General features: G+C 43.9%; 1 protein-coding gene across 1 annotated transcript in view; it reads left to right on the top strand.

Annotated features, from left to right (window-relative positions):
- cntn5 (contactin 5) overlaps positions 1-21,801 on the top strand; it is a gene marked incomplete at its 3' end in the record, with an annotated part of 117,996 nt that overhangs the window by 57,584 nt on the left and 38,611 nt on the right. The window contains exons 7-10 of the mRNA XM_084437795.1: positions 14,588-14,690; positions 17,436-17,617; positions 20,043-20,179; positions 20,528-20,657. Coding sequence (XP_084293921.1) covers positions 14,588-14,690; positions 17,436-17,617; positions 20,043-20,179; positions 20,528-20,657 — 552 coding nt within the window. The remainder of the gene's footprint in view (positions 1-14,587; positions 14,691-17,435; positions 17,618-20,042; positions 20,180-20,527; positions 20,658-21,801) is intronic.

The following is a 21,801-nucleotide window of genomic DNA, read 5'->3' as shown; positions in this document are numbered from 1 at the left end:
ACACCTACACCCCTCACCCTCTCAACACAACACACCTACACCCTGGTGACAGGACCAGTTTTAGGTGAATTCCTTGGTTGGATCAAAACTTAAGGGATTGCCTCACATATTTTCATGAAGTTTAAATGTAATCTTGACCTTGTGTGAATGTGCTATTTGGAACTCTTACCTCCAACGCAAAATACACAAATAACTACTGTACCTTGAATGAGTACAAACCGATCTCAGATTAAGATTGGATCATTATCCTTACATTGCAAGCCTTCTTGGGAAAGTGTCATGAGTTCTAAACGTAGTCTAAACCGATACTGAAGAGTGTTTTATCATTGCCACGGAGTGCTCTCTGCAATGACAATGTGCTTTGTGAAACTGGCCATTAGGGAAATCATTTCCCAGCATGAAATTAACTGAATCAATGGTCCTCAATCTGGATGGGGTTTCAGTCCTTTCTACCGGCCTCTTGGGGCTCGTGCGGGAGAGCTGCTGGATTCACATGCAGCTTTCGCCTGTACAGGCTTTTAACTCTGGCTACATAGAGGAGCATCCATCACCCGGAGCAGGTGCTTGTCATTGTCAAGGTTTTTAGAGGGCCAATGAGACGGCCTCCCAGTTTAAAAAGGACTTCCATGCCTGTAGAGACCGGGCTGCGCTGGATGTTGTATCACGTGTTTACAGTTACAGTACCTCCCCAAAATGACTTCTCCTTTCCCCCCCATTTGCATTTGTTTTGCCTCACATTTGGCACTTGTGACACTGTTTCCGTTTTATTGCACTGGGGGAGATACATGAAGCTGACCCTAATCTCTGTATTTGACAGTATTATTGAGCTGGCAGTTGGAACCCTTCTGCAGGTGAAGGCTGATAAAGTCTTTGCTGCCCCACTCATGTGAGGCGTTCAGGCTAAGGGCCGAAACGCTTGTCACCCTGAAATACCTGCTGATGATGCAGAAGGGTTCCCTGAGCATCGAGCCACCAAGAAATCCTTTCAGGAGGAGAGATGTGCAACATGGTGGCACAAGGTGCTCCTGCAGTTTTTGATGTTTATTTCAGCATCTTTGTTGTTTATTTCACCGCAAATAGCAATTGGCCCAGGACAGCTGAGCTGTTGTTATCTTACCATGTGGTTACCTAGCTGTTCTCTTACCATGTGTTCACCTAGCTGTTCTCTTACCATATGGTTACCTACAGTAGCTGTTCTCTTACCATGTGGTTACCTAGCTGTTCTCTTACCATGTGGTTACCTAGTTATTCTCTTACCATGTGGCCATTTTGTTGTTCTCTTACTTTGTTCTAGACTCCACTCTCCACTCACTCATAAAACCATTACAGGGGGAGAGAGAGAGAGAGAGAGAGGCACACACCTCACAGCAGAGCCCCGGCGCTCAAGCCGGGTGCCACGCCGTTGCCAGGGTTTGGCCAATCAGCAGCCGCAATCTGGGTCCCTCTGAAAGTGAAGGATAATTAGAAAATAGGCTGGCTCAAGCTGGATCTTCATTTGATTCACCCTTGTGCCTCTCCGGCTCCCACTCTCTTAATCAAAGATGCCTCTGTGCATCTGGGTTCTGCCATAGCCTGCGGTGCATCATGGATCTTCACTCCAACGCAATCCACACGAACACCTACTGTACAAGAGACGTCCTATAGGATCTAGGAGGAACCACTCTTTATGTGAACAAAATACAGTACAGTAACGTAACAGGGTTTCTTGTAGAATGTGGTCGTTTATATAGCTTGCCAGCTACAAAGTAACATTTTATTTTGCATTTTTTCAGCTCCCACCAGTAGCCAAACATGGCGTGCCAATACACCCACAGCCTACACACCCACCAGCCTGCCAGTGTGGCATGCTATTGTAACAGACACACAGCCTACACACCCACCAGCCTGCCAAGGCTGGAGGTCCGATAATGATGGTCCCACATAGGAAGGCTGCATGGAGAAGCCAAGGTTAGACTCTCCTTCTCATCACCCCTGGGAGCCAGAGCATCACTGGTGTCATAAGACATTTTCTTTCCACAAACTGACATGTGAATCCCTATTATGTTTCCAGGTACTTCCACTGTGCCTAGAGAGGTATATTTCCTACATCAGACTAAAAATTATGCTGCCTGAGGATATAATGGAAGTGCTGTGGGTATTTTATTAATTTCTGGACAAACACAATGTTTACTGTTGAGCTATTTTTATCTGCAGTTGAATGGTAACAACATTTCTTACTCAGAGATAATGAATGTGCAATCTGATGAGTACGGTGACTCGCAGTGTTTCCCACAAATAGGTGTTGTTGACAACAATTGCAATGACTTCCCTAGCTGGGGAACAGTAGATATGTGCAACAGCATTTGTTGAGAATCAACATAAGGGCTGTGAGTTAGTCATCCCCAGAAAAGTCATTATTTAAAATGTCTTTTAAATTTAAAATGCCCTTGTTTCCTTCAAACAATTGGAGCAGGATGTGAACACCATTGAGGGGGTTTTCATCCAGGCTAAACGGCATATCATGCAATTGGTTTGGGCTAGAAAAGAAACTAAAACAAAACATACATGTTTGATATTTTGATGTTTTTTTGTTTTGTTTTTTAAAACTACAGTAATGATGTATTAAACAAATTAAATCCTCCATACTACAAATGCAGGTCAGGTTGTGTTTTAGCGCAGAAAGCCTAGACAGCCTATTTCTATCAATTCCAACTACTGCAGGGACTAATGTGATATTGGATATACTGTGGCATAAACCAATAGGATATTGCACATTCATTATATGGGAAGGACCGCTGTGGAGCCATAATTGTGCGGAATGAGATTGAAATTGAAAAGTTCTTTGAAGCAAAAATCATAATGTATTGTTTGTGAACAGTGGCCTGCCAGCAGTCTTCTTTTCCTCCATGACCTCATCTCGTAAAACCAGGCCAGGTCCAGCTTGCTAATGTGTGTTGGCTGGCTTGTTTCTGTGCGGGACTGGTAGGACGGTAATGTCTGATAAATAAAGATGGGTGTTGTCACCTGGACACATCAGTCCAATGCTGTCCAATGCTTCCAGTGCTAATCCAGCACAATGAGAGTGGGATAGCCCATGGGCTCACAACAACTAGCAGCAGCTTCCATGGTAGCGGTCAGTGGCTAAAGCAGTTACACTGATGATTCCTGTAATGTTAGCTATTTTGTTGCAATGGCTCAAGTCCCGTTGTCGCATTCCACTCGCTCATGCCAGACAGTCCTTTGCTGGTCAATTCACTTTGCCGTCAAAATAAATCGGTGTCGGCCTAGTTAGGAGAGGCGCTCATATTTACAAGTGTCAGATAAACATGAAATTTACTTCACTTACCTAAGCAAAAGGGTCTATTTTAACAAATGCTGGGTTTTGAAGCCTCGGCGCTACCATTAAATAACTTATTTAGACGCGTTCTGTCCGAGTGAAATTATTTTTCCGAGGTATTCTTCTTCTGTGGTGGTGGCGGTGCTTTTAAGCTTCAACCCAGCATTTGTTATAATAGACACTTTTGCGGAATGCGACAATGGGACTGAGAAGGGCTACATTTCAACCAGACATTCCAATGAAACCAGGTAGTCAAAATAACTTACCTGATATAAAATGGGCACCGCATTTCTGATGATGCCCTCAGTCCAGTTCGTACGCTTAATAATGGCGATTTCGTCTGTCTTCCTCTGCTACTGTTTCAAGAATGCGCGCGCATACTTGTGCTGACTAGGCTGTAAAAGGGTCTATAATTAACAAATATGACCCACGCTCGTTACATAACTTCTATAACATCCAGTGACAAAATATGTCATGGTACCTTGGTATGTCCACACCAAGGATTGAACTCCCAACCTTCACGGTGATATGCAGTGCACTATCCACTCAGCCACCGCTGACCTGGGAAATCTGTGGAGTCTTTTTGTTTTGATGTTCTGGGACCACTGCCTCTTGTGGTAGCAACATAGAACTGCAGGTCACTAACCCGACAGAAGGACGAGAAAGGGAGCGACAAATAGGATTCCCTCTTCACAAAAACGCTGTGATATACAGCTGGTATGTGTAATGTGAAAGTGCGGCTCCCCAAAATGTAATTTACAGATGGTCATTTATCTGAGTGACCGCTGCTCAGTTAAATTGTCTGATCAGTTCCATGTGAATTCATGGGTGGTGCTGATGCAGACATGTTCAAAGCTTGCCCTACTGCTACTGCAGTGTGCAATGTTTGTTGTAGTATCTTAAATGTCTGTGCAAAGAGACGCCGCTCTCATGTAAAATTCATAGCACAATCTCGCATTTAATAAGACGAATAACGGTAATTAGGCTGTGAATGGGAGTGTTTTCCTTCGTTATTGCAAATTTTCTCAATGCCATCTGACATACAGTGTCTTCTGGGTAAATGGATATAGATGGATCTTTAAATTGTAGATCAATGAACTAAACATGTCCTCTGGCTATGACACGGGGAGGAGATGGCAGCTGAAGTGGCGCTTGCTTGGTGTCACTTTGCTTGGCTGTGTGTTGAATAGAGGTGGGGGATTATTTTACATGATAGAAACACTAATTTCCCCTCTGGCTACGGTGGCGCAGTTGGTAAATCTTTAAACATATCTCAGCCGGATGAACTTGCCAACTGTTGTTGTTGTTGTTGTTGCTGCTGCTGTTGTTATTGACGTTAATTAAAACCAATCACTCTTCTGCCAACAGCACCATGGCTTTACACTAGCTAGAGCTGCTGGATTCATTTAAAGTGACGCTCAGAGCACATCCTCAATTCAGTCTGACCAACTGTAGTTCGCCACTGTGACTCAGAGCTCATCTCTGATCAGCTGTAGTTAACTACAGTACTGTGACACACAGAGCTCATCTCTAGGGCTGGGTATTGGCAAGGACCTCATGATACGATACATATCACGATACATGGGTCATGTTCCATTGCGATACTCTACTGTACATCATTTACTGAAAATGTTAAAATACAGCTAAAAATACCAACTCCATCCCCCTCTCCCTGGAGGTGATCCTGAGGGCGGAGGGAACATTTTAAATCCATTTAAAACATGAATTATGTATAGATTATGGAGATGGAGCTAATAGCGCCCCCATTTTGTTTGATCGGGCCAATAACAGAGAGTTAGCCTCCCTCCATGGGTGTTGATAGGCATACAACGTATGGTGATGTTTGGTCAAACCGTTCAGAAATTATACACCTTTATGTGAAAAGCCACACCCTCTGCAATCTTCATTGACTCGCCATATCTCTGACTTTTGACTTTTGCCGAATTAGATCATTAGATATTGGTCCCTAGATTGTGTAAATCGAGGGACATGCAGATTGGTGAATGTTCCTCGGAGGAGATAGATTTTAAGTGTTTTTCACAAAATCCAAAATGGCGGAAAATCCAATATGGTGGAAAAGATGTCATAGGACGCGGCATGAGCCACAGAATCCAACAGTACCTCGTTTTTGAAATCCGGCTGATGGCTCAAAAGTTGCATGCCTAAACGCACCTCCAACTTTGACACGTTGGTGGCGCTAGAGGGTTCGAGGTGTGGACATGAGACTTGGTCAGGAGGGTCATGGCACTGTCCCAAATGAGTAGGCCAATTTTCACAACTTTTTACCGTATGGTTCTATGGGCTGCCATAGACTCCCATTGCGGAAGAATAATAAGAAGAAGAAGAAAACGTAGAATCACTTAGGGTGCCTACGCAGCTTCGCTGCTTGGCCCCAAATAATAATACTACTAATAATAATGCAGTGACTACAACATCCTTATCCTTATTTGTGTAGATCACCCTTGGGGCTGACTGTGTAGGCTATAGTAGATGCTTTGCACTGGCTTGGAAAAAGTGAAATGTCCAGATGATGTTTGAAATATCTCAGAAAATCAACATCCTCTTCAGAAACCTTCACCCAGTGAAACATGGCTTGAATATCAGTCCAATTGGCTCCTGGCAGAATCTGGTGAGCACCCCTATGAGACGATTGGTTAGGTCAGGACCTTGAAGCAATTCAGAGTTGAGTAAGGTGCCATTGAAGGATTCTCCACAGTCAAAAGCAACTCTGAGTTTTCCTTTTCTGGGGTGGTACACCCCAGGGGCAAGGCCACTGGGCGGCCTGCGTGGGCCAGTGCCGCCCAGATTGACAGCTGGCCCACCCAATCAAAAGTGCTGTAGCCAAACATTTGAATGAAGGAAGTAGAAACAACATGAAAATAAGTTTAAATGTATTCAATAAATTGTAATAAAATTAAAAGAAACAAGACTACACGTTTTGTTAGATTTTTAATGTGAATAATAATCATTCATAATATGATCGGTGCTGCTACAGGCTCTGTCAACGTGAGCTGCCTGCGTCAGTCCTCACTAGTTGAAAGTAACATTTGGCTGTTAAGCCCTGTTGGCCGAGCTGCTAGCTAGCTAGAATGTTGTTGTCGAAACATGTTAAGCAAACGTCGTTGTCAAACTACTTTAAAATACCACGCAGAAAGGAAAGGGAAGATATACCCACACCACCTGATAATGGTCGTTAATCCGAAATGTCTTTATTCCGAAGGTTCGCTATTCCTAAAAAGCTCCGAAAGGTCGTTATTCCAAAAAGCTGATTTTGAAATCCATAGTCTAGGCTACTACAGCTTTTGATTATTGAGTTGTCGCTTTAATGAAAATATATTCCATGTATTGTAAATATATTACAAGAAAAATAAAGCTTTGAAATGTAATTATAAAATACAAAATTTATATCCAATTTATCACAAATTACAAAAATACAATGTAGTAAAACTTATGGTGTAGGTATAGGTACAGCTCTGATTTTGCTTCAGCCAGTCTTTAACACCTCTATTGAAGCCTTTACTATATTGGATTAACTTCCAAATTCTGTTGGAAATGTATTCCACAATTGAGCTCCCTTAATGGAAAAGGCTGACTGACCAAAGGAGGTCTTACGCCACACAACTTTACAATTCCCATTTGCTACGCCTCTGGTGATCAAGCCCCCAGGAATCGAAATCTAAAGTGAAGGCCTATTGAACCGCGCCATCTATTTTGCTATTTTACTATTTTGCCTACTAATAAATAGGCATAGAACTGCTGGTGCCAAATTATTGAGACATTTAAAAAACAATTTGAGAGTTAAAAAAACTAAAAAGCTATCAAACTGAGCAGATTATATTGCTCCAGTACATGACAGTGATGCAATCTCATGGGCTTTTTAGCCATTATTTTTAAGGCTTGGTTATACAGGGATGCCAAAGGCTGGACTGTGGTCAGAGAGGCTTGGCTCCACACAATAAGACATATGCGAAAAGATCATGGCATGCATACTGTATACAACTGTGCTGCTTTGATTGGTATAAAGTGTCTGATCAGCTTTAAGCAATTCAGGTTCGATTTTATTGTTTTAGATATATTTTTGATATGCTGGTCAAATTTTAGATTTGAATCCAAAACAGCCCAAATATTTCATTATACTCCTGGGCAACTTTCAGCCAGGTCATTAATATAAATGCTAAAGAGCAACGGCCCCAGGATTGAGCCCTGGGGAATGCCCATTTTATTTTGTCGAGTATCTGATTTTTTAGAATCAATTTTCATAAATTGCTCTCTCGAATACAAATATGAAGTAAACCACCTGAGGGCTTGTTTAGAAGAATTTAACTTAGACAGTTTGGACAGGAGGATGTGGTGGCTGACAGTGTCAAAGGCCTTCTTCAGATCCAGAAACACTGCCACCACGACATCCCCCCTGTCCATACATTGCTTCAGATTTTCGACAAAAAGGCAATTTGCGGTTTCAGTAGTGTTCACGTCTAAATCCTAATTGCTCACGATATAGTAGTTGGTTTGAGTCTAGGCAATCAACCAAAGAAAGAAGAAAGAAAAAAGAAAAAAAATTGACCAAAGAAATCCTATTGACAGAGACTGAGTGACTACTCTTGCCTTTACCTCCTCTCAGTGGTCCATTGACCACCCAGCCTAGCAAGGTCTTCACTGCATATGGACCCTCTCCTTGGCTATTGATGATGGTTCCATTACAGCCGATCAACAAGCCATGGTTCCATTACAGCCGATCAACAAGCCAATCTCGGCATCTATGTTGTGGAGACTGACATCTTTGAGGTATGGCCACTTGGCTAGATTATTCAGGTTTGGGATGTTTTGTTTATTGACAGGCATGGTCTTCTGGTTGTAAGCCACTGGGAGGGCTGTGAATGTTTTGCCATGTAGCTCACTCACCTCCAGACCTGAGACTATATGATTGCTGACTGTCTTTTCTTGACCCATGGTGCGGAAAAGGATGTTAGTTTCCTTTCCTCTGATATTCAACTAGTGCATGAGTTGGTCTGTGCAAAAGGTAGCTGAGCTGCCAGGATCAAGGAATGCATATGTATGGACAATCTTGTTTCCTTTGCTGGACTTCACTTTAACACTGTGGCACAATACATAGTACACACTCCTCTTCACCGGCCTCAATATGCCCACCTGCATTTAAAGAAACCTTCACACCGCTCTTTGATGTCACATCAAAGTCTTTGAGTCTTCTGCTGGTCCTGGTACTGTTCATTTTCCATTTTACCTTTGTGAAGCACAGTTGGGTGGGTTTGATTGCACACAATTGCCCTGGTATGAGACACCCAAAACAGACTCCCTTTTCCTTTAGGAAGCTGATCTTGTCTCTGCATTTTCCTTTTTGAGTTGCGGACACGTGTCCATCGTATGCCCACCTGAACAGAACAGACAGAATGGCTCTTTTGTGAGTTGAGATGAGATGGCTTGTGAGTTGCCATTTTGAGGATGGGGTAAACTCGCTGCACTGGTGGCAAAGCTGCTGCCTGTCAAATTTGGCCTGTGGGCTATGGGCTTCTTTGCCATAGTGTTTGATCCTGAATGTTGCCAAATACAGGGTTTGTTATGATCTTTACTTGTGTTTCAATGAACTTTACCAGGACCGCGTTTCCCAGAGCCATCGTAGCACTACGTTCATCGTAAGATACGTCATGAGCTCTCCCTGGAGCTGACGCAGTTTCCCAGAGCCTGCTTAGCCAAGGTATACCTTACCCAAGGGATACTTTCTTAAGGGTGGTGTGAACCCATCGTAAGCTGTCTCTTAGCGATGCTCTCCCTTCATTAGTTTTAGCCCGATTAGAGCAAAATTATACTTTTAGAAAGGAGAATTGCAATATAGCGCACATCTATCTACAGGTACCCTACCTGCATGAATTACATCATTAGTGTACAATAAAAGGAGAGTTGCAATATAGTGCACATCTATCTACCCTACCTGCCGGCCTACATAACACATCACAGGAATGTTGTCTTTTGAAATTGTATTGAGCCAAATAAAATATAGGGACTATCCATAATATAAATTCTAAATTTTCTTATGTAAAGTAGCAACATTTTCTTATGTAAAGGAAACATTTGATGGCATATGGCTTTTCTGTCTGTCTGTCGGCTACCGCACCACTATATAGGATACCAACAGATATTAGGCGAAGTGATAAATCCAATGAGGCCTTCTAGACCCATAGTAGGGTAGACACAGGTAATTAATCAAGGTCCCCTTCTATTTAGTGTGTCACAGCCAACTCGTGCTTCATGTAGGCCTATACATCATGGCTGCATTAAAACAATATTGTGTTTAATTAGTAGCGTATTGTGTCATGTACAGTAGGAAATTTCGAAATGCCTATCAACATTTCCTACCTGACAGGATGCGCTACCCATGAATTGAACATAAAATAATGGGTGGTAGGTCATCCTGAGGAGATAGGCTATATGCCAACTTTTCAGAACACCGGGTGAACAAAATCAGTCACTCATTTAGCTATCATCATCATCAGCCATCATCATTATCATTTAAGTCCCAATAAATGGTCTTTATTTTATATTTTGTAGACTAATGTATGAATTGGAGCAATCACAAGTTCTCGTCTTGACTCTTAAATAGATTATCAGATGAGCTTTAGTAGGCATAGCTTCCTTTTTGTAAATATTAGCTTGGGGTAAAATCAAAATGATTACGAGAACGCTTGAAAACGTCATCGACAAGGGACGGCTCCACTAACGATGTACCTTATGATGGATCTTCAGACGCCCACTAAGGGATAGTCTGGGAAACACTCATAGGAAAAACTGTCCCTTCGCCAAGGTATACCTTAAGAAGCGTCGTAGATCACCAAGGTACATCTTAACTGGGAAACGTGGCCCAGATCACTGAATCTTGCCTTGCTGTACTGCCTTTCCTGTAGCTTATAGGCTTCAGCTCTCCATCTCTCCCAGAGTTTAAATGGCAACTTGGTGACCAGAGATCTTAGATTGGATGATAAGTCAAGCTCCTCCAGGTATGCAATTTCTTCCATCGCAATACAGCATCCCCTGAGGTATAAAGCAAAGGCCTGTAATGCTTTGGAGTCCTCTGGCTTGATGGGAGAGATAGGAGAGGGCCTTTTCTATATATGCATTGGCAATTTTAAACTCATTGCCATAATGCTCTTGGAGGAGATCTTCAGCTTTCCTATAACCTCTCTCTGGACCCATATACAGGCAGGTCCTAACAAGTTCCCTAGTCTCTCCCCCCTAGTGTACTGCTCTAAATAACACAACCTATCTTTTCCACTGTCAGTCTTGACAATCTATGATATGCTCAAAGGACCTAATAAAAATGACCTGTATTCAACCGGATCACCTTCAAAGACCTTGATGTCCTTTGGAGGCAGAGAGGACAGTTGTTGTTGCTTGATAAGAGCAGCAGTAATTAGGGCCCGAGTACTGGTGGTGCGAGGCCCTATTGAAATTGTAAGGATTATTATTCCGAGTACTGGCGGTGCGAGGCCCTAGTGAAATTGTAAGTATTATTCTTCTTCTCCCCAAACAAATGCCTTTTTGGCAGCCTAAACATCGATGAAAACACATTAAACTTTGCAGATACATCAGTCCCGGTGAAAAATGTGATATTTCATGGGTGGCGGAAATGGGCGTGGCAAAACGGCTCAAGAGCGCCCCCTGGAAAATTTAAAAAGGCAAGCCCCACCTTTCAGTTTGATGTAGGCGAACGAAATTCGGTGGGTATATGTAGTTCATCATACCCAACATCCAACCGGAAGTCAGCCATTTTGCTCTTAATGTGCCATTTTTTTCCTTGTTTTTACCATTTCCATGCCTCGTACTTTAACAAACTCCTCCTACAGATTTCATCCGATCAACTTTATATTCGGTCAGCTTCATCTTAAGACCTTTGTGATCAAAAGTTATCGAATTGAGTTTTCACCAAACACCCTTGCCGTGGCGCCCTGCCAAATTCTGACATTTCGCCATAAAAAAGGAAGGCCTCATTACTCCTATATACATTTATATTATATATTATATTATATTATATTACATTTACATTACATTACAGTCATTTAGCAGACGCTTTTATCCAAAGCGACTAACAATAATTGCATTTAACGTAGGAAAAGCCAATGTACTGTACTACTACTTGCCAGAACTCACAAGTGCATCTTCTTTCTAAAACAAGTGACTAAGAGCATCATCTAGTGCTGAAGGCAAAGTGCAATAATAGCAATCTAAAGTACAGTGCAATACAATACAATGCCATACAATAAGTGCTTAGGAGGGAGGATTGTTGTAGTACTTCTTGAAGAGATGAGTTTTGAGCCTGCGACAAAAGATGGGCAGCGACTCTGCTGTCCTGACATCAGTGGGCAGTTCATTCCACCACTGCGGGGCCAGGACAGAGAAGAGCCGTGACCGTGTCGATCGACCGTAGGGGCCTCGGAGTGACGGGGCAACCAGTCGCCCCGAGGTAGCAGAGCATAGCGGTCGGGAGGGGGTGTAGGGTTTGACCATGGCCTGGAGGTAGGAGGGGGCTGTTCCTTTCATTGCCCTGTAGGCTAGCGCCAGAGTTTTAAACTGGATGTGAGCTGCTACAGGGAGCCAGTGTAGGAAACGGAGAAGGGAGGTTGTGTGGGAGAACTTGGGGTGGTTGTACACCAGGCGAGCAGCAGCTTTCTGGACAAGTTCCAGAGGTTTAATGGCTGACGCTGCAGCCCCAGCGAGGAGGGAGTTGCAGTAGTCCAGGCGGGAGATGACCAGGGCCTGGATGAGTACCTGCGCCGTTTCATCAGTGAGGAAAGGGCAAATCCTCCTGATGTTGTAGAGCATGAATCTGCAGGAGCGTGTGACAGATGTGACATGTGCGGAAAACGACAGTTGGTCATCCAGGGTCACACCCAGATTCCTCGCAGTCCGAGTCGGGGTCACCACTGTGTCTTCAATGGTGATGGCCAGGTCCCAGTGCGGGCAGCCCTTCCCCGGGAGGATCAGTCTTGTCCAGATTGAGCTTGAGGTGATGTGTCGTCATCCACTCCGAGATGTCAGCCAAGCACCCAGCTATGCGTGTCTCCACTTGTGTATCAGAAGGCGGAAATGACAGGACCAGTTGGGTGTCATCGGCATAGCAGTGATAGGAGAAGCCATGCGAGCGAATGACAGAGCCCAGAGATGTAGTGTAGAGGGAAAACAGGAGAGGACCCAGGACAGACCCTTGTGGAACCCCCGTAGTCAGACTACGCGGTTCCGTCATCGACCCTCTCCATGTCACTTGGTAGGAGCGGCCCGTAAGGTAGGATGCAAACAGGGAGTGTGCAGAGCCAGCGACGCCTTTCTCCTCGAGGGTGGAGAGGAGGATCTGGTGGTCTACCGTATCAAATGCTGCTGACAGGTCTAGGAGTATCAGGACAGAGGAGAGAGAGTTCGCTCTCGCGGCATGGAGTGACTGGAGTGTCACTGCAAGGAGGGTGGACTCTGTCGAGTGGGCAGCCTTGAACCCGGACTGGTGGGGATCTAGGAGGTTGTTCTGATAGAGGTACGAAGACAGTTGGTTAAAGATGGCATTATCAATGTTTAGTCCTGTTGTTATTACTAGGTCCAGAGTGTTACCATGCTGATGAGTGATTTAATCTACATGTTGGGTAAGTTCAAAGCTGTCCAGTAGATTCAAAAGCTCCATTGCTTTGGAGTCATTCTTCTTATTAATATGAATGTTCAGGTCACCACAAAGATGAATCGATCATATCTAGTGACACCAATTTAAATCAGCTCTGAGAATTCCTGTAGAAATACTGATGAACATCTTGGTGGCTGATATAATGTAATGATCAGCACTGAGAATTCTGCTTTGAGCTCAAGAGCAAGATATTCAAACAATGTAAATTCACCAGGTCAGTGTCATTACAAACAAACTGAGAAAATGGCTGCAATCCCTCCTCCTTTCTTGTTCGGTCTAACTGACTCATTGAAATGATAGTTTAGAGGACAAGCCTCTATCAGTGTTGCTATATCAGTAGAGTTAAGTCAGGTCACGACTAAAAACATGCAATGCAAATTCTTTCCAGTTATTAGATCATTAACCAAAAAGGATTTGTTAGGCATTAAAAACATTAACAAGACATTAAAAAGAGCTAATTTCAGCTGCAGAGTTCCTGTGACATATCAATATCTATTCCCTGTCTTGTTCTGTATATTTTCCTTGTGGAAAAAAAACTAAATTATGTATCGATACTGTACCGCGGAAAATCGATACAGTATCACAGAAAAACAAAATTGCCATGTATTGCTGTATTGATTTTATTGCATAGCCCTACTCATCTCTCTGACCAGCTGCAGTACACTACTGTGACTCTCAGAACTCATCTCTCTGACTAGCTGTAGGTCACTACTGCCTGAGCTGTATGCCAAATAACACAAATAAAATCCAGACGGGATCTTTCTCTGTAATCACTAATATCCCTGCTGTTGTGTCTCCATACACATGCAACTTTACCAACGTAGCACTGTGGCCACAAAAGAAAGAAAATAGTATGCTTCAAACTATTCCCTCCACTGCGTCCCCTGGACTTATTTTCCCCAAAAAACATTATTCCAGAAGAGAACATTCTGTTAATCTGGGACACGCTTTTGCTCCCTACGACACATAATTAATGAGCGGAGCGATTGGAAGACACTGAGGTGGATTACTTGGCGTAAGCAGCAGACGGGGTGAGTAATGCGTAGTCCCAGACCCGTGAACTGTGTGATTTACTGTGTGGTGCACGTTCGGAGCCCAGAGCAGTCCCTCTTAACACCGGGAACCCCTGATGCTCCGGATCAGTAGACACAACACGACACATTTTGTTTTCTGTGTTGCTGTATCTTCGGCTCACACCCGCGGGGTGGTACACATAGTTATCAGACCTGGGCTGAAGTACTGAAATCCGTATAATTACGTCAGCGTTTGCTTGAGTCTGTCTGGAGTGTCAGGTTGTGCCAGACAAGAGCAATCAAGCACAGACAGGGAATTTAAATGATTTCAAATAGTATTTCAACCCAGGTCTGATAGTTATGTATGAGGACATTGCAGGTGGGTAGATGAGGAGTTGTAGCTATTCTCTCTTGCTCTAGAACCTTCCCTCTGATAAATCTCTCTATACATCTATCTCTCTCCTGTTTCTCTCTATCCGTCTACTGTATCTCTCCTACTGTATGTATCTCTTTCCTATATCTCTATACATCTGTCTCTCTCCTGTGTATCTCTCTCCTATGTCTTTGCCTTCTGTTTTACAGGTGTGATGGGGGAGTATGAGCCAAAAATCGAGGTACATTTCTCTCCATCTGTTCTGGCAGCCAAAGGAGTGACCGTGCGTCTGGAGTGCTTTGCCCTGGGGAAGTAAGTACGCTACTGTAGACATTTTCTTTAAAAAAAATAATAATAATAAAAATAAAAAAGGTATATACAGTAAACCGAAAAGAAACCCTAATGCTTATTATTTTGATCTTCAGAAGAACCACTATCGCTCTAATGTGGAAATAGTCTCTGGGCCGGGCTGTGAGTGACTGCAGCGTGGTGCAGGGCCTCATGGCCAGCCTGCTTGATGGCATGTTGGTCCTCATGGGACAGAAGTGAAGAGAGGGCTGTGCCCCAGGGAGCCACGTCCTCTGATAATAGAGAGCCAGTAATATGCCTATGTTTGCAGGGTGCCTTTAATATCTGTTGATGTGTGTGGAGGGCCAAGGTTAGGGCGATGATGAATGGAACTGTCCGTCACTAGGGAACCGCCAGGAGGTGAAAATGCACTAACATTTTTCAGTAACGTTGCGCAGAAGCAAACTAACGAGCCCTGGGCACTTGCCTTTGTCATGATTACTAAAATTAGTCAGCCCAGCTGGTTTCTTAGTTTTAAAAAGCACCTTGAAATGCAAAGGTGTAATTATGTAGCAATTTTTTTGTTATTTTCATACAGTCTGTTGGATCTCTCAGTGTTTGAAGATTCAGTTCAGTTGAGGTTGTTTAGGGACAGTGAATAATCAACAACAAAATGTAAAATGTCTTCTTGAGGGAGAATGGTTAACTTTGATGATGTTAAAGCTGGCCTGCCTGCAATTTAAATTCAGGAACTCCATACAGATCATCAGATGCTCAAGACAAGATAATTAGTGAAAGACTCTTGTCTACTTTCCCTTCATCAACAAAGCAGAACTGATTTGTTTTGCATAGCACAATTCAGTATTCATTTCACAACATAATCCTGTATCATCCCTACTTCATTTTTGTTTATCATTATTGCTTATGTATAATTCATGGCTGAAGTTTAAACAGCTTATACTGTAATCTATGGAATTCTATGGAGCTTGTAATTGTCTACAATGCTTTTAAGTGGCTCCTTCAGAGCAGAAGTCATCTACAATTAATTATCAGCATAAGAATAATACAAATTTTCCTAAACATATAGACATTGGCTACACGATCGCATGCTACTTTCTCCATTCAAATGAGCAGAGGCTTTGGCAGGCTCAGCAAACAGGCCTGTTCTCCCTCAGTGATGGCTCTCAGTCTGACCCTGATCCTGGCGACTTACCCCTCTAAATACAAATGAATGATTTATCAATGCGGCCTATTAAGAAATGCCAGTCTTTATATATCGCTGAAAATTAACACAGAATTGGTTTTGTTCGTCTGTCGATCAATATGCGTGATGGCCCCTGCGGGCCAGACAGGAGACTGTTCTCTGTGTGTGGAAAGTCTGTGGCTTCTATTTTCAGCAGGAGAAGCGGATGCTTAAAGATGCTAAAAGGCTGAGAATATCGGCTTTTTGGAACTGGTATTTGTGCTCTAGTTTCTTTACATTTTCAATCAATAAGCCGACAGTGAAGGGATCCATTGTGTTGCTGTATCACAATGTCAGCGCTCATGTTCCGTGTCCGTGCAAAAATGTGCAAGGAAAATACAGGCATGGACGTAGGCCTACTGGTGACCTTCTCAAGTTCTGAAGAATAATAGACTTAAATATCCCCAGATCTCTTCAGTTAGTGTTCCACACAGACACAGAGACATATGCCTTAAGTTATTCTGTAGAATGAAGCAAGATTAATGTTGTATCCGTAAAATATAATTGTATAATTTTCATTCGGTTTGTTAATCTCCTGTGGAAATGTTAACACCCAGATTCTGACTCCCTACAGTGTCATGGTCATGTTTCACCATCATTACATAAAGACATCCCTTGCTAATACTGGTCAGAAGGCTTTCTGAGACGTTAAGACTGTGCTTAATCGCGAACGTGCTCTGAATCCCAGCCCGGCGACCGGGACGGCATAAACGCCCTTGTGAATGTAAAGATTTAAGAAAAGCTATGGGATGTAATGTTTTGATCAGGTTGAGATGATTGATGGGCGCAGTGGAGGTTTCCACGGCGTCACATTTCCATCTTCCTGAGGCCTGTCAGATCGAGCTGTCATACTAGCGCAGCACTGATAAAGTACAGTGAGACATGCTGTGTCTCCAAGTGCAGATGATTTGTCATGAGGGGCCTGGGGGGATAACACCAACAAACACTGATAAACGACGCTGCTCTCTAACACCGATCATAATATATATATATATATATATATATATATATACATACATACACACACACACACACACACACACACACACACACACACACGAGTCTGGTCACCTGATTTGAATATATAATTCACTTGCACAAAAAACGAAAGCATCCTTCTCTGCTTCAACTGGAAGTCGTCAACTGACAACAGCATCTGAAGAGCCCAAAATCACAAAATCATGATGACCTATAGATAGATAGATAGATAGATAGATAGATAGATAAATACTTTATTAATCCCCTTGAGGAAATTCGGGATATAGCTATAGCTACTTCTTACTTGATTGCTCACTGAGTATACTCATGTTGCTCTTTCGCTTGGGGATCGTAAATTGTATGCAATGAACGCAATCGATTATTTAGAGAGCAACGCCGGATTGTCATATAGGCGAATGTACGGTATGTTAAACACACTGTACTGTATACTGTATGTATGATGTATTCGTTTACACTCCGGCTGCTTCTGTGTAGACAGAGCTGTGATATGGAGCGTTCTAAGTGTCATCCCCTCCACCACCCCCCAGTCCCGTTCCCACCATCACGTGGAGGAAGCTGAACGGCAACATTCCCAAGAAGGCGCGCCTGCGGAAGTCGCAGGCCGTGCTGGAGATTACCAACATCCAGCTGGAGGACTCCGGGATGTACGAGTGCAAGGCGGAGAACCCGAGGGGCGGCACGTCCTTCAAAGGCCACCTGCAGGTCTACAGTGAGTCCTGACCTGGATCTGCTCTTTGTTTATCTGTTTCACCATCCTGCTACAGTACGCCTCAGTCGTGAATAATGTTATCTTTAAAGGAAAGGTGTTTCATATGTGGGCCGGCCAGAACAAAAAACGCCTTTGTCTTATTGTGTTCTGGTGCTTTTTGTCCCAGATTTATGGGCAGGGGCAGTAACTCAGGGCCTGTCTCTGGTAGACTTAACTCAAGCTGTCCCTCCACCGTCACCTGGGAATGTGATACCGTACACTGAATAAAATGCAGCAAACCGAAACCATTGATTTAGCATTGAACGGCGAATAAATAAACTGAAACTGTAGTATTGATACGTACAATAGTATTGGCCCAGTATTGGCCCAATTTTATCTCCTCCGCAGCAGTTTAGATGACTGATTATTGTCTGGTTTGATCTAGATTGAATCCCCAGATATTTTCACTGATAGTTGTCTTACTCTGGGGTACTGGAGAGTCCTGTTCATCTCTGGTCTTATCTCTGCACCGGTGCCACTGACTCCAATCCAGCCAGCATTATGTCATAAACAGCACAACACATATTGCCTAGAGTGAAAATATGCCACTTCATGACTTGGCCTTTCTTTGTCATGTGTTGGTTCTTAAGGATTGTACAGTACGGTAATACAGTCTTAATGAGTATCGAAAGGTGTCAAGGTTTTCCTCTTATATAAATGTGGTATAAATGTAAATTGTATAAATGCATATACAGTAACATGCAGAGTATTTCCTTTTATTGTGCTTGGCCATTTTTCCAGATAGGAAATGTATGCAAGGTCCATTTACCTAGTGTGACCAATGATACGTTTTGAACTGAAACCTTTTAGTTGTAACAGGGACTGTCTGCGGTGTCGTATTACAAAGGCACATGTCGCCCACATGTGCGGGTGAGTGTCTGAGTAGTCTGCTGCAGTAATGTGCTGTCAGAGCTTCCCATCAACTGGCCGGTACCCACAGACACGAGGCCTCTGCTGAGCTAGCAGCCCCGGCATGCTACACACGTACAACACTCTACTCTTTGCATATGGCACCTTCTGTGTGATACCTTTTTTTCTCCCTGTGGTTTGATTGAATGATTATGCATGGGAGAAAGAGACTTGCCAGGGAGGACAGGGGCCTGGGAATCATGTTGTTTCTAAGGGTGGGGTGGCTCATTATCTGGGCCCAGTCTGCATGGAGGGCAGGGCGCCCAGACAGAGAGGTTTATGGCCGTGGGCAGGGGCAGTAACTCAGGGCCTGTGTCTCTGCTAGACTTAACTCAAGCTGTCCCTCCACCGGCACCTGGGAATGTGATACCGTACACTGAATAAAACGCAGCAAACCGAAACCATTGATTAGTATTGAACGGTGAACAAACAAACAAACTGTTATGGCTGGTTGGCAAAGGACTCAAACGCACAACTCAGGAGACAGTGGACGGTTTGCCCAGCAGGGCATTTAATGGTGCAACAAAACAGTTTGGGGGCAAGGTAAAAATCTGAGTTAAAGTCACAGGCGGGGTCAGGCGATCAGCGTACGTAATCCAGTAAATATAATCCAAGATCGAGGTCGGGGGCGAGGCAGGGGTCGAGGAATCAATAGTGTCAGTCCAGAGGTGGATTGACAGGCAAGCAGCACTGCACACCAGGTCTGGGGATAAACGGAAAACACGATAAGAAAAACGACAGAAAAAACACAACTGAGATACGGACAGCAGTCAAAGTAGGCTCAACTATCTAGGTACTTGCCACAGGAACGCTATGGGAAGATCTGGCGATGAGCGCCGAGAAGACCAGGATTCTTGTAGGTTGAGGTTGATTAGATGAATGAGACCCGGTGTGCAGAGCTCCGCCGTAAGCTCGTTCATCAATCACCGTGATTGCCTTCATCTGCGGCGTCGGAGGGATTGTGCCAGGTCTCTCGGGGTCGCTCTCCGGGGATGAGGAGCGTGAACACCCACCAGCTCCGGAGGCGGGGGGTGGGAATTCTGGAGATCCTGAACGCCACGGAACGGAGCCTGAACGGCGCACAGTATGTACCGGCTGCGGAAGGGCTGGAGTGGATGAGTGTGGAGGCGGCCCCGTAACAGAAACTGTATAGTGTTGATACGCAGTATTGAACAGTGAAAGTGGAAATATTGTTTTCTATCTCCATCTGTATTCTGGAATGACCATGCTGCCTATGCCACATACTGTAGGTTACATTACTCAAGCCTAGTGGTGTGTGCTGTGTGTACAGTATCTGTATGCCTGCATTGTGTGTGCACGCATGTGTGCGCACGCATCTGTGTGTGTGTGCTTGCGCGCACGTGTGTGGTGTGTTTGTGTGTGTGTGCATTCTTGCCCTTCATTTTGTTTGTGTATGTGTGTGTGTGTGTGTGCTCGCGCGCACGTTTTTCAAGGCTTTACGCGTTCTATCTTCCAGCCTACCCGCAGTGGATCAGCGTGATTAATGACACCCAGCTGGATAGCGGAGAACATCTCCAGTGGGAATGCAAGGCCACGGGGAAGCCCAGACCCACCTATCGCTGGCTACGCAATGGCATCCCGCTAACCCCGCAGGTACATACTATCACACACATCACTGCTCAGTCTGTACATACTACAACCTACAGAACACTGTCTGTACACACTACAACCTACAGAACCATAAACAACACTGCTCTGTTCACTACAACCATAATCACACACAACAGTGCTACTGTATATATACCACAGCCATAGATAACCATACTGTACATCCAGAGAGCTGCAAGGCTGCCGAGACAACGCTGTACTATCACTGTACATCACTGTATCATCATTATCAAACAATATCATTATTGTTGACTGTATCTGTGTGCTCTCCTTCCCTGCTTCATGTGAGTCATGCTACTGTTTGTATCGTAGTAAGTCTTTTCTTTGTTACAGGGCAGAGTGGACAAGGTGAACGGAGAGCTGATTATCCAGAAAGTGCAGAAGGAAGACTCTGGGATGTACCAGTGTATCGCTGAGAATAAATACGGAGCCATCTACTCCAGCGCAGAGCTCAAGATCTTAGGTATTTATCCTGATTTCAGTGGTTGGTCAGTTCGAGATCTTAACACTAACACTACTTTTACGTGAGACAGACGTCACACCTTAACCTCACAACATCACACCTTAACCTCACGACATCACACCTCCTCATGACATCACACCTTAACCTCACAACGTCACACCTTAACCTCACGACATCACACCTTAACCTCACAACATCACACCTTAACCTCACAACATCACACCTTAACCTCACAACATCACACCTTAACCTCACAACATCACACCTTAACCTCACATCACACCTTAACTTCACTACATCACACCTTAACCTCACGACATCACACCTTAACTTCACTGCATCACACCTTAACCTCACGACATCACACCTTAACCTCACAACATCACACCTTAACTTCACAACATCACACCTTAACCTCCTGGCATCACACCTTAACCTCACAACATCACACCTTAACTTCACGACATCACACCTGAACCTCACATGATCAGACCTTAACCTCACAACATCACACCTTAACCTCACAACATCACACCTTCACCTCACGACATCACACCTTAACCTCACGACATCACACCTTAACCTCACAACATCACACTTTAACCTCACGACATAACACCTTAACCTCACGACATCACACCTTAACCTCACGCTACTCCCCGTCTGTGTGTGTTTGTTATTCTGTGAGAATGAGAGTTCATATTAGGCTTTTCTGAATGAAATAGCCTTCATCCTTGAATTTAAAAGGGGCAGTTTTTCCATTTGGGAAAGTTTGCTTCTTGACAGTCGATAAAGAACAAAATTGCTGTCAGAGTATTGGCATATGACAAGGAATACGAGGTAGGAGAGATAGAAAACTAAACCTTGAGGTGGGCTGGTCATTGGTCAATGATTTAACAGTTGTTGGCATGAATAAAAAGAAGGGCCTCTTGTGGGTGATTTCAGTGAGGTGCCTGTCAGGACGGGGCTGTGGAGGGCATCGAGCAGTGTGTCCTTTGTCTGGGGTGGAATGGAAAACAAGGCCTTGAGCTCAGGGGAAGACAGCTAGGGAAGGGCATTGGTTGTTTCTCTGAGACTCAACCATCATAAAATCCTAGGGTTTTTTGACGTATGTCTCTCCGTGCGAAACGTCACTGTTCATACA

Source organism: Borostomias antarcticus (genome assembly GCF_949987555.1).
Source record: "Borostomias antarcticus genome assembly, chromosome: 1".
Classification (NCBI taxonomy): domain Eukaryota; kingdom Metazoa; phylum Chordata; class Actinopteri; order Stomiiformes; family Stomiidae; genus Borostomias; species Borostomias antarcticus.
This window is presented reverse-complemented; position numbering and strand designations above follow the sequence as displayed.